The 12,667-nt window shown below is 48.4% G+C and overlaps 1 protein-coding gene across 1 annotated transcript in view; it reads left to right on the top strand.

Moving 5' to 3' along the window:
* The window catches only part of UBR4 (ubiquitin protein ligase E3 component n-recognin 4), a 139,583-nt gene that overhangs the window by 48,081 nt on the left and 78,835 nt on the right, over positions 1–12,667 (top strand). Inside the window, 15 exon segments of the mRNA XM_021095464.1 lie at positions 527–718; positions 1,256–1,326; positions 1,416–1,563; positions 1,979–2,206; positions 3,211–3,381; positions 5,172–5,354; positions 6,186–6,344; positions 6,684–6,836; positions 7,282–7,509; positions 7,797–7,954; positions 9,132–9,303; positions 9,551–9,752; positions 10,640–10,803; positions 11,228–11,444; positions 12,243–12,459. Coding sequence (XP_020951123.1) covers positions 527–718; positions 1,256–1,326; positions 1,416–1,563; positions 1,979–2,206; positions 3,211–3,381; positions 5,172–5,354; positions 6,186–6,344; positions 6,684–6,836; positions 7,282–7,509; positions 7,797–7,954; positions 9,132–9,303; positions 9,551–9,752; positions 10,640–10,803; positions 11,228–11,444; positions 12,243–12,459 — 2,663 coding nt within the window.

Here is a 12,667-nt window from a genome sequence, read left to right as displayed (position 1 = left end):
ATCACCATACATAGTGGAAATATTTTTTTTCGTGTGATGGCTGAAGACTTCCTCTCTTAGCAGCATGCACATATGCACTATAGTCACCCTGCTTGACAGTAGATCCCCATGACTTATGTTATAACTGAAAGTTTGTACCTTTTGACCTTCCCTTCACTCCTTTTGCCCATCCTCCCACCCCTGCCTCTGGCACCACCAATATATTCTCTGTACCAACCTAGTTTTTTCTTGAACAGTTTTTGTTTCCACTTTAATTTTATTTTCCCGAGTTTAATTGTGTTTCATTTTACAAGATTTTAAAAGTGTTACCTTTTTGCTTAAGAACGAATGAATTTATTGACCAACTACATGTAGTCATAATAGTGTTAAGAGCTGAGGGAATAGATAATTAACACGTTTTTCTTCTTTGCTTTTTATACCATTTCTTTGATCTTGAGCTTTATTGGAAAAAGCTTGAAAAACAGTTTACATAATAATTAAAATATGGAGGCAGCAGTTTCCACGGTGTGGTGGTCTTCTCTTTTAGCATGTGATAGTCCTGGAGTGCACCTGCCATATTATGTCTTACTTGGCCGATGTCACCAATGCCCTGAGCCAGAGTAATGGTCAAGGCCCAAGTCACCTCTCGGTGGATGGGGAAGAGCGGGCCATTGAGGTGGACTCAGATTGGGTGGAAGAGCTGGCGGTGGAAGAGGAAGACTCCCAGGCTGAGGATTCGGTAAGTGAAGTAAGCACCACGATCACGGCCGAGTGGCACCTGCAGAGCTCATGCTAACAAGCCCTTGGCCCTTTTTTCTAGCCCCTGTGAGTTTTCGAACTTTCCCAGTCCTTGCTGCTTTCTCACAGCTTCCATGACTAATACCAGACTGGTTTTCCTGGCCTGCAGAGCAGGTTGTAGGGATCTGATCTCTTAGGGGGAAGGACTCTTTAATAAGCACGTACCTTTTTCCATCTAGAGTCACTTGCCTTGAATTTCCTTGGTATTTGCATCCAAAATGGAGTTTCAGAGATGAGTTGTTCATGGGCATGGTGTGAGCTTCCTTGTGGAGAAAGCACAAGATTTATTCTTAACCACAAAACTTTAAGTCTCACTTGGAATTGAAGCATATTTATAGCTTGCAGGCTGTTTCTGATTGGAGTAGGTTTCTACTGGTCACTTATAAGTCTGCGACTTATTCTGCAAAGGGTGTGTTTTTGTGGAGGCCTGTTTGGAAGGGTATATTTCTGATTAAAGAGATTTTTTTTGTCTTTGAAGGATGAAGATTCTCTTTGCAATAAACTCTGCACTTTTACCATCACTCAGAAAGAATTCATGAACCAGCATTGGTAAGAATAGTTTTTCATTTAGGTGAGGGTTTGCTGGGCCTTGATTATTGGAACTTCTGGGCTCATTGGCTGGTCCTTATCCTTTGTAGGTACCACTGTCACACCTGCAAAATGGTTGATGGGGTAGGTGTGTGCACGGTATGTGCCAAGGTGTGCCACAAGGATCATGAGATTTCCTATGCCAAATACGGATCCTTCTTCTGTGACTGTGGTGCCAAGGAAGATGGCAGCTGTTTGGTGAGAGATTGGAACATTCTCTTGGCTAGAAAGGGTGCTTCGTTAGTAACACAGACATGCTTAAGCCAAATGGGAAAATTCCCATGTCACCTTCATGGTGGCCTGGGCCTAGGAGTACGTTCTGGTTGTCACTGATCATGGCCTTAGCAGTTCACTTAGCATATGAGACCTTGCAGTGTACTTAGAGATCCTGCGGTTTATTCTAAGACCGCACAATTTCAGATGCCATAATTGAGACCTGCTGCTGTGAGTGGGTAAATAAAGTATTAGGTGTTAGATAAGAACCATGAAGATCAGCATTCAGACTTTTGGATAACATCCTCTAAGTGGTTGGTCGGTTTCTCCTTGGGGTGAGGTTTTCCTCCAGCGTCTTAGGCAGTATTTCATCTGCGCCTGTGACGTTTTCTGTCCCTAGGCTCTGGTGAAGCGAACTCCCAGCAGTGGCATGAGCTCCACCATGAAGGAGTCTGCATTTCAGAGTGAACCCAGGGTGTCAGAGAGTCTGGTGCGCCACACCAGCACCTCTCCAGCTGACAAGGCCAAGGTCACCATCAGCGACGGAAAGGTTGCTGACGAGGAGAAGCCCAAGAAGAGCAGCCTGTGCCGCACAGTAGAGGGCTGCCGGGAGGAGCTGCAGAACCAGGTGGGCGCAGGGCCTGGCCAGTCGGCCCACGGGCGAGCAGTGCTCCCGGCTCGCCTTGTAGCTCCCGTAGTGGGTGTGGGGTGGTATTCTTCTTTTTCTGAGTTTACTGGTTTCCACAGTGTGAATATGAGTAGGTGTGTGTCAGTCACTAGCTCGTAGGGAAGAATTGTGACTGAGGTGTATTTGGGAGGTGTGCAGGGGTAAGTTTTAGTTGGGAAACCCTCCAGAGCACCCTTTTTTTTTTTTTTTTTTTGTCTTTTTGTCTTTTTGTCTTTTGTCTTTTGTTATTGTTGTTGTTGTTGCTATTTCTTGGGCCGCTCCCGTGGCATATGGAGGTTCCCAGGCCAGGGGTTGAATCGGAGCTGTAGCCACCAGCCTACGCCAGAGCCACAGCAACGCGGGATCCGAGCCGCGTCTGCAACCTACACCACAGCTCCCGGCAACACCGGATCGTTAACCCACTGAGCAAGGGCAGGGACCGAACCCACAACCTCATGGTTCCTAGTCGGATTCGTTAACCACTGCGCCACGACGGGAAGTCCTTTTTTTTTTTTTTTTTTTTTTTTGTCTTTTTGTCTTTTTGTCTTTTGTCTTTTGTTATTGTTGTTGTTGAAGATCACCCTTTCTTGATCAGGGTGTGAAGCACAGAAAACAGAACAGTCCGAATGATTATTTTCTCAGTTTTCCCAAGGCTGGTACAAAACAAGAAGCGTTCTAGGTGCCACGGGGAGAGCTTAGCTGCTTGCACCTAAGGGATGCACTCGAGCAGTGGGTGTCTCCTTGGGACCCCTGGTTTAGAGTAATTGCTCTAGAATTAGCACAGTAGCATATTGACTGGGATCAAATCCTGTGTGATGGTGCGAGTGAGATGAGGGCTGGAATAGCAAAGGGAGGAGATGGATTCTGGGTTCTGAAGGTGGTGGTTGGCAAGGTTACGATGATGAGTGTGACTCATTTTTTTCTGTCCCCCGCTCCCCCACCTTGTGTATTTGGATTTTTCTCAGGCCAATTTCTCCTTTGCGCCTCTTGTGTTAGACATGCTCAATTTCCTGATGGATGCCATTCAGACCAATTTTCAGCAGGCGTCAGCTGTGGGGAGCAGCAGCCGGGCTCAACAAGCCCTCCGTGAGCTGCACACAGTGGACAAAGTGGTTGAGATGACAGACCAGCTGATGGTGAGTGTGTCAGGGCCATGGAGTTGGGCGGGTGTGGGAATCAGCAGATTGCTCAGACGCCAGCGTGTGCTTGGTTCCCTGAGGAGTCAGTGAGTTACAGCAGCCACCTTGGCCATCCTGAACTTAGCAGCTAAGGTCCTGTGAAAGCCAGCTCGCGAGCTGTGTCTTCAAAAGGAGGGAATCTGGAGGCCACGTGGACCAGCCCAGAGCGTAGTCCTCTTTTCAGTCCATACGAGCAGATGAACCCTCAGGTTGTGAGGAGCAGCATTTGGGGGCAATTACAATAGTTAGAAGTGCCTTCTACATGTAGAATAGAAAACCTCCCAAGCGTATCTTCTCCCCTAAGGTTTATCTTGCTTGCAGAAATAATTCTTGTCCTGTTTGGCCAATAGCCCTTTAGGTAATTTTCCTGTAGTTCTTCATACGGCATAGTAAGTCATTATCCACTCTTAACAGCTGCTGCTCAGCATTGAACACAGGACTTGGGGTGTAGACTGCCCGGCCTCTTTAGCAGCTGTGTAAATTAGTAGAAAGTGAAGTGTCGGCTCTTCCAAAAAGGGTGTGTAAAATTGAATGAGGTGCACGAATAGACCTTACAGGGTGACTGCTTTTAAGGGAAAAATAATCACTTGGAGATACACAAACACACACACATATGTTATGGCATTTCATTAAAAACAGGTCACAGGAGTTCCCGTCATGTCTCAGTGGTTAACGAATCCGACTAGGAACCATGAGGTTTCGGGTTCGGTCCCTGCCCTTGCTTAGTGGGTTAACGATCTGGCGTTGCTGTGAGCTGCGGTGTAGGTTGCAGACACAGCTCAGATCCCGCATTGCTCTGGCTCTGGCATAGGCTGATAGCTACAGCTCCGATTCGACCCCTAGCCTGGGAATCTCCATATGCCAAGGGAGCGGCCCAAGAAATAGCAAAAAAAAAAAAAACAAAAAACAAAAAAACAAAAAAAAAAACCAGGTCACAGTTCTGGAGTCATGGTTTTAGACTTTTAGATATTAAAGATGAAGCTAAAAAATATTGGGATGGTATTGGTGATCCATAAGATTGTTGACTTTAAATTTTCCCAACTCAAATCAATGGAAAAAAAAAAAAACCACTTTTATCACTATCATTTTATTTTTTAAAAGGGTATTTTAGGAGTTCCCTGGTAGCCTAGCAGATTTAGGACCCAGCATTGTATTCCTGTGGCTTGAGTCCCTGCTGTGGCACATGATACAAATTCCCTGGCTGGGGAATGTCCATATGCTGCAGGCGCTAGCAAAAAAAAATGATAGTTTAATTTTACATTTTTTAAAAGTCAGTACTTAGTAGTAATTACATTTATTTTTTATTTCATTTTTTTTTTTTTTTCAGGGCCATACCTGTGGCATATTGAGGTTCTCAGGCTAGGGGTCAAATCAGGGCTGCAGCTGCCAGCCTACGCCACAGCCACAGCAATGCAGGATCCAAACCACATCTTTGACCTATACCGCAGCTCACGGCAATGCTGGATTCTTAACCCACTGAGCGAGGCCAGTTATCGAACCTGTGTCCTCTTGGATATTAGTCAGATTCATTTCCACTGAGCCATGATGGGAGCTCCTAAATTTATTTTTATAGAAACATTCACTGCATTGTTATTGGACTGATAATAATTTCTAACTGTTCATGGATCAGAGACTGGTTTCCGTTGCTTTTGGATCAGTTATGCAGTATCAGTCACATGAATCGTGTGAATGAATCCACTTGATCTTTTTTGCCTTGTTATTACCTACTCTCTCTCTTTCTTTGCCAGGTTCCCACGTTAGGCTCCCAGGAAGGCGCCTTTGAGAATGTCCGAATGAATTACAGCGGGGACCAGGGCCAGACTATTCGACAGCTCATCAGCGCCCACGTGCTCAGGAGGGTGGCTATGTGTGTGCTCTCCTCCCCACATGGGCGCCGCCAGCACTTGGCAGTCAGCCACGAGAAAGGCAAGGTGGGTCCTCCGGTTCCTTCGCTTCTGTTTGAGGGCGTCTTTGTCTCTGGTGCTGAGAAAAGCAGATGACTAAACTCAGGTTGGCCCTTGGGGGAGAAGGTCCATTGGGTTCCAGGAAGGCTTTGGGGACAGAGCTCAACAGGCTTTTGTATTGGAACGTTGAGTTACTTTATTGGACTCAGAGCCAGTATGACGAGAACGAAGACTGTTTCTACTTAGTAAATTCCCACTTTGCCTGTTGAGCCTATAGGCAGAGGTGATCACTGGCAATTACCAAGGACAGTGTGGCTTCCAGGCTTCTCCAGTTTGGTCGCCCTGGAGGACACAAGCTGAGAGACACGAGTGTTGCTAGCAAGGCTCTGTGGTCCTTGCTTAGTTCCTCGCTGCCTCACCAGCCCTCAAGGACACAGAGAAGTTGATGATGTTTTGGAGAAGTTGGAAGAGGGTATCTTAACTCATGCTTTTCTGTGTTCTGGCTTATCACCAGTTATTTTAACTTTGTCTTAACTGAAAAACAAACTTGAGATTAAGATAGCTCTAAAACATAAACATTTTCGTAGAAAATGAGAAGAGACCATGTGTGGAAATTACATAAATATTTTATGAACTGATTATATGAAGAGAAGTTGGTTTTATTACTTACCTCCTTTGTCCTCTCTGGAAGGAGGAATTGAAAAGCAATCCGTGTCTTTTAACCAGGAGACAGAGAGGCTGGTATTGGTCTTGGGGTTTCCTGAGAGACTTCTGCACAAGAAAAGCTTGCTTTTGTTACTGCTCTGTGTTTTGTAAGAGGACTGGGGTTAAGACTCCGTTGCTAACTGTCCTTTGCAGATCACTGTCCTGCAGCTCTCAGCACTCCTGAAGCAAGCAGATTCCAGCAAAAGGAAGTTGACTCTGACCCGCTTGGCCTCTGCGCCCGTGCCCTTCACTGTGCTGAGCCTCACTGGGAATCCGTGCAAGGAGGACTACCTTGCCGTTTGTGGGCTGAAGGTAACAATCTGGATCCAGGCTTAGTTATCTCGGGCTGTGGATCCCAGTCACTGTCTCTCTCCTATTCTCAGGACCACTTTCTCTTAGATATTAGAGCTTATAAGCCACTGGGAATTTCAAAGAAATCTCTCTCTCAATTTCTTCCAGATCTTCTAGATTTCTCTCGTTTTGGAAATAATCTCTGGGTGTTCTTGAAACCTGAATATGTTACTAGACAGTCTGAATACTGTCTGAAGGCAGGGAATGTTAGGGAAGAAAAAGAAACATTAGAACTCTGGAATGAATTAGCCTACTTTCCAAAGCAGCTTTTAACCCTTCTCTTCCTCAAACCGTGTCCAGGACTGCCACGTGCTGACCTTCAGCAGCTCGGGCTCTGTTTCGGATCACTTGGTTTTACACCCCCAGCTGGCAACAGGGAACTTCATCATCAAAGCCGTGTGGTTACCCGGTTCACAGACCGAGTTAGCAATTGTCACTGCAGACTTTGTCAAGGTACAATTCCAGCTCTTTGATGATGTGGTCCTAGGATGGCTTTGCTTTGAAATCCTGAACACCTAATCTCCATTATGTGCTAGCTCCTCTTAGAAAGTAAAAATACAAAGTCCTAACATTTTGTCGCCTTTTGCTATGTTGCTGAGCAGGAGCTTTCTGTGTGTGGGTAATACACAGTTGATTCTGATTCAGCCCCCCCCCCCAAACCAAGTGCACAGCTATTGCTGTGCTTGTAGTAGAAGGTGTTGATGTGTATCTTGCCCCTGCTCATTCCTTAGGGGGAGTAAAAAGATACTTAAATCGTCATCATATGCTCAGCGCCTAGCCCTTGCAGATGCTTGCTGAATGGAGAATGGGTGCCCTCCTCACCCTCTGCAGCTCTTTGGGTTCGCCTGGGCCTGGCTTAGATCCCCCGTATTTACTCTTTCTTCCTTCCATCCTGCAGATTTATGACCTGTCTATTGATGCCTTGAGTCCAACCTTCTACTTTCTCCTGCCTAGCTCAAAGATAAGAGATGTTACCTTCCTCTTCAACGAAGAGGGAAAGAACATCATTGTCATAATGTCTTCGGCTGGGTACATCTATACTCAGCTCATGGAGGAGGCCAGCAGTGCCCAGCAGGGACCCTTCTATGTCACTAACGTGTTGGAAATCAACCACGAGGACCTGAAGGTTAGAGCAGATGCGACCATTTCCTTCTACCTGGATTGAATTAGCTGAGCAAGTCTTCTGTTCTTTTCTTGCTTGTCTTCTTTTTACCTAATAGCCAAAGCTCTAGTCCTTTAGGACTAAATTTGAAGTTTCTCTGTTCTCACTGTACTTGTGAGATTTACCACAGGGATCTTATGCTTAGAGAGCGAGAGCCCAAAGTCGTGGTTTAAAATGACCAGCACAAGTGGGAGCGGGTGCTCAACGCAACACAAGAAATTAATGCACGTGTGGTGTGTTTGTTGTGACAGGACAGTAACAGCCAGGTGGCAGGTGGCGGTGTGTCTGTCTACTACTCCCACGTGTTGCAGATGCTGTTCTTCAGCTACTGTCAAGGACGATCGTTTGCAGCCACCATCAGTCGGACGACTCTGGAGGTGTTGCAGCTCTTCTCCATCAATATCAAGAGGTGGGAGTGCGTGGTTACGGTTGAACCTCCGCATCCAACACCCAGCAGGGCCCAGGTCCAGCAGGTGGGCTCTGCTTGGTGCCCCCCCCCCCCCGCTTTTTCTAAATGGCTGCAGCTGTGGAAGCACCACCAGATCCTTTAACCCACTCTGTTGGGCCTGGGATTGAACCTCTGTCTCTTTAGGTACATGAGCTGCTGCATTTGGGTTCTTAACTCACTGTGACACAGTGGGAACACTTGCTTGGTGCCTTTAAATCAAGGAGTACCCAGTGTTGGCCAGTCAGGTGGTCTGCAGGGTTTGTCCTCCACCCTGGAGACCCCAGGCTGTGAGAGGTAGCTTGGAGGGGGTGTGGCCCTGTCACTGTAGCCGGGGTAGCAAATGTGGTTTGGATTTGATTATTGGGTTTTGAGAAGTGAATGTAAGTGTCTCCTAGACACTCGTGCTGCCCACATGCCCTGTAAGTTTTCTCCTGGAGGATTTATCAGTACACAGAAAACATGTCAGTAGAGGGGGCATGCTTGGAGTTCAGGGAGGTGGAGGCCACGGACAGGTTTCCAGGTGATGGGGGTATGTGAGATGGTGAGTGTTTTATTTTTCTTTCTTTCTCTTTATTTATTCATTTGTTTATTTTTGCTGCACCTGTGGCATGTGGAAGTTCCTGGGCTAGGGGCTGAACCCACACCACAGCAGTGATAGTGCTGGATCCTTAACCCACGGAGCCACCAAGGCACTCTATCTTCTCCTTATCTGCCGCTGGAAAGCCATAGTAGTGCTTTCTCTCTGATCTCTATTTTGAGAATTACTTGGCTTGGGATGAAGTGAAAGGGATACCATTCATACATCACTTGATGTGCTGGAGATTCTTAATAAGACAGTGGGTCATTAGCAGCTTCATGGCCCTATGCAGTCGACAGCCTCTGGGCACATAGGGCCCACCTCTTCCCTCATACAGTGGAGCCTGGTCCTAAACCAGGACTCCTGCTGGAGGCACACACTGGGGTGATTGAGAGCACATACGTGGCTTGAAATAAAACCAAGACTCGCGGATGGTTTGAGTCCCTGGGTAGTTATGTTGCTCTGCGAGTCCAGCCACTGGTGAGGATGGACTTTAGGTCAAGAAAAGAACCCCTAGGTGGTGATTGGCACCCTAACCGTGGCGCTTTCTGTTGTCTGCAGTTCCAATGGTGGCAGCAAGACGTCTCCTGCCCTTTGCCAGTGGTCTGAGGTGATGAACCACCCTGGCTTGGTGTGTTGTGTCCAGCAAACCACAGGAGTGCCACTGGTAGTGATGGTGAAGCCAGACACTTTTCTTATCCAGGAGATTAAGACTCTTCCTGCTAAAGCGAAGGTCAGTGCCCCCATTCTCCCATCACTTGAATAGACTAGGAGCCTGCTCTAGCTTTCAATTTGTATGTCATGTCTCTTCCCCAGCCCTTTGGGGGGAGGCCTATAGAAGAACGTCCTCCTGGATGCCTTTTCTTTGCCTCCCTTTTGCACCCCCTCAATTAACTATGGAACCCGTTGCTTCGCTGCCTCTTCCTGTAGGTTCTGATCTGAAGGTGCCAGAACTCACACTCTCCTTTGGCCCCTCCTAGATCCAGGACATGGTCGCCATCAGGCACACGGCCTGCAATGAGCAGCAGCGGACAACGATGATCCTGCTGTGTGAGGATGGCAGCCTGCGCATCTACATGGCCAACGTGGAGAACACCTCCTACTGGCTTCAGCCGTCCCTGCAGCCCAGCAGTGTCATCAGCATAATGAAGCCTGTTCGAAAGCGAAAAACAGCCACCATCAGTAAGTAACTCTCCTCAGAAGATCGCTAGAGGCAGGGGAAGGGAAGGGAAGGGAAGGGGACGGGAATGGCGGTCCTATATTCCTGACGATGACTCAGGTAGACAGTGGCAAGTATCCATGAAGAAAGGGCGACCATCCTGCTTGCCTGGCTTGTAAAGGCTGAGATGCATGCTGGCAGAAGCAGGGACCACCAGTGTTCTCTGCCACTTGTAGAGACACAGTGTGCAAACGGCTGGCCCCTGTTGGCCTCCACTTGAGGCAGAAGTTCCTGGGTGCCCAGGAAGAATTTGCTCTTGGACCTGGTGTGAAAGCTTTCTCTCCAGCTGTAGGGACAGTGGCTTGCCTGTGGTGATGTGCAGGATAGAACTGATTGAGTAGATTCCTCTGGTTGGTTAATTTCTCACTGAGATGTGTGGAGCCCATTTTAGGCGTCTGAGCTGGGAGTCTTGCTCCTGATGGGTCGAGGGCTCTTTGGGGAGTGAAAGCTTGAATTTAAGAGTGGGCCACTTGGGCTAAGCAAAGACCGTGGCGGGAGTCATCCCACTACCTGAAATTTGTTCTGGGTCTGTGCAAGGTAATTGTGCAGCTCATTTTCCTAAGAAGAACTAGTTTTGTTGTTTACTTTAAAGAAACCAGCTCCGAGAGAGCCTCTTGTTGTTAAGTGTAACCAGTGCTGACGCCGGATTTCTTTGGCCTGTTAGCCGTGCTGTGCTTGGGGATGATGACTGCTGGCCAGCCAGCCACATGTAGGCATCTTCCTGATGCAAACATTCAGTCCTGGGTTTGCTTAGACAGGTTTAGGGTGGTGCCTGTGGGCTCAGGGCCGCAGCGGTCGTAGAGGCCACACTGACCCATGCTCTGTGGCGATCCGGTGCTGCTCTCCACAGCAACCCGCACGTCCAGCCAGGTGACCTTCCCCATTGACTTCTTTGAACACAACCAGCAGCTGACAGACGTGGAGTTTGGTGGTAATGACCTCCTGCAGGTCTACAATGCGCAGCAGATAAAGCACCGGCTGAATTCCACTGGCATGTATGTGGCCAACACCAAGGTGAGGAGGGACCACGCTGCGCTGGGTTCGGTCCCTGGGTGGAAGGATTCTCCTCCAGTGTAGTTTGGGGACACGTCTCCTCTTAGAATGTGAGACTTACTGTCACTGACCCTTGATTCTAGTTTAATGGTCCCTAAATAACCGAAAATACTTCCTCCCCCGCGGAAGGGCTCCTATCCCAGTGTTACCAGCAGGGTTACTGTGCACAGTAGGGCAGCAGGAGGTGATTAGTGCTGGGAGAACGAAGTCTGAAATTGAAGGGTCTACTCCTGTCTCTTTTTTCCCACCTTTGGAAAAAAGGAAATCATTGCTGGGCAGGTAAAAGGTTTCGTGTAGATCCCACATGTCATTGTCACAGGAAGGCTTGAAAGTTTGCCCCAAAGAACTTGTATTCATTCTAGGATGTGTGCCTCTCCCCCCACAGCCCGGTGGCTTCACCATCGAGATCACTAACAACAACAGCACCATGGTGATGACAGGCATGCGGATCCAGATTGGGACCCAGGCCATCGAACGGGCCCCATCATACATCGAGATCTTCGGCAGAACCATGCAGCTTAACCTGAGCCGCTCGCGCTGGTTTGACTTCCCCTTCACCAGAGAAGAAGCCCTTCAGGCTGATAAGAAGCTGAACCTCTTCAGTGAGTCCCTAGCCCCCTGCACAGACTGTATCCTCTTCACTAGGACAGCTGACTAGGGGTGGAGCCAGTTTTCTGTGGCTCTCCGGTATTTTGGCACCCTCTGCTCTACTGATAGCTCTGTGCTTGCTGCTGGCGTAAAACTCTGAGCTTCATTCACAATATAAAGGAGGCCAGGAGACAGGAGGGTTTCGAGGGGCCACGATAGGGTAAACTCTGCTTCCGGGCTCAGTTCTATAGGGTTGGGTGGCCTTACTGATTGGGCAGAGAGGCGGCAGGATTAGCACAGGCATCACAAAGCTTTCTTAAGGCCTCAGGGCAAGGCCACCGTGGGGTGTTTGGCAGTGCCTTTGAACTCTCAGTGTACAAACCCCTGAGCCTTGCATCAGGCTGGCGATTCTTCTTGCCATTTACTGGCCACCTGTCATACTCTTCCTCCCAGTTGCTGTTAGCATGAATGATGGTGATCTGTGCTCTGAACAAAGGGAGCGGTCAGAGATCCCTGGGCTGGTTTGGGAGATGCAGTACCCTGATGGCACCAGAGATCCCTTCAGTGGTATTTGCAGACTCTTCTGACTAGGAGACTCTTGCAACCTTTGGTCCATGGAACTGTTTCTGCACACTCAGCATCTACATAAGATCAAAGTTCTGTTCAAGTCTCAGGAGATAAAGTTCCTCTGTGCCTGTGAAATCCCTGTGTCTTGCTACTTTGTCCAGACTAGTCTGGTCTTTGCTTTGGAGGAGGTGGTATTAGCCTCTTAGAGAATGTGTTTTCTGAAGGCTTCTCTTGCTTTGTTGCAGTTGGGGCCTCGGTGGATCCAGCAGGTGTCACCATGATCGATGCTGTAAAAATTTATGGCAAGACTAAGGAGCAGTTTGGCTGGCCTGATGAGCCCCCGGAAGAATTCCCTTCTGCCTCCGTCAGCAACATCTGTCCTTCCAGCCTGAACCAGAGCAATGGCACAGGAGACAGTGACTCAGCCGCCCCTACCACCACAAGTGGAACTGTCTTGGAGAGGTACCAGCACTGGCAGGGGCTGGCTTCAGTTCTCACTGTTTCTCACTCTCCCTGCGGAAATCTGTGTCGAGAGAGAGAGAGAGAGAGAGAGAGAGAGAGTGAGCCTGTCATAAGTCTAGCCTGTGTTTTCCAGGATTTCGCAGGACTCCCCGCCCCTTGCCTGCACCCACCCACTCAGTGTGTCCTGAGTGTGCAGACAGAGCCTGGA

The sequence above is a fragment of the Sus scrofa genome, chromosome 6 (assembly GCF_000003025.6).
Source record: "Sus scrofa isolate TJ Tabasco breed Duroc chromosome 6, Sscrofa11.1, whole genome shotgun sequence".
In the NCBI taxonomy this organism is placed as follows: Eukaryota; Metazoa; Chordata; class Mammalia; order Artiodactyla; family Suidae; genus Sus; species Sus scrofa.
Note: the sequence above shows the minus strand (reverse complement) of the source record. Positions and strands in the feature narration are given on the sequence as shown.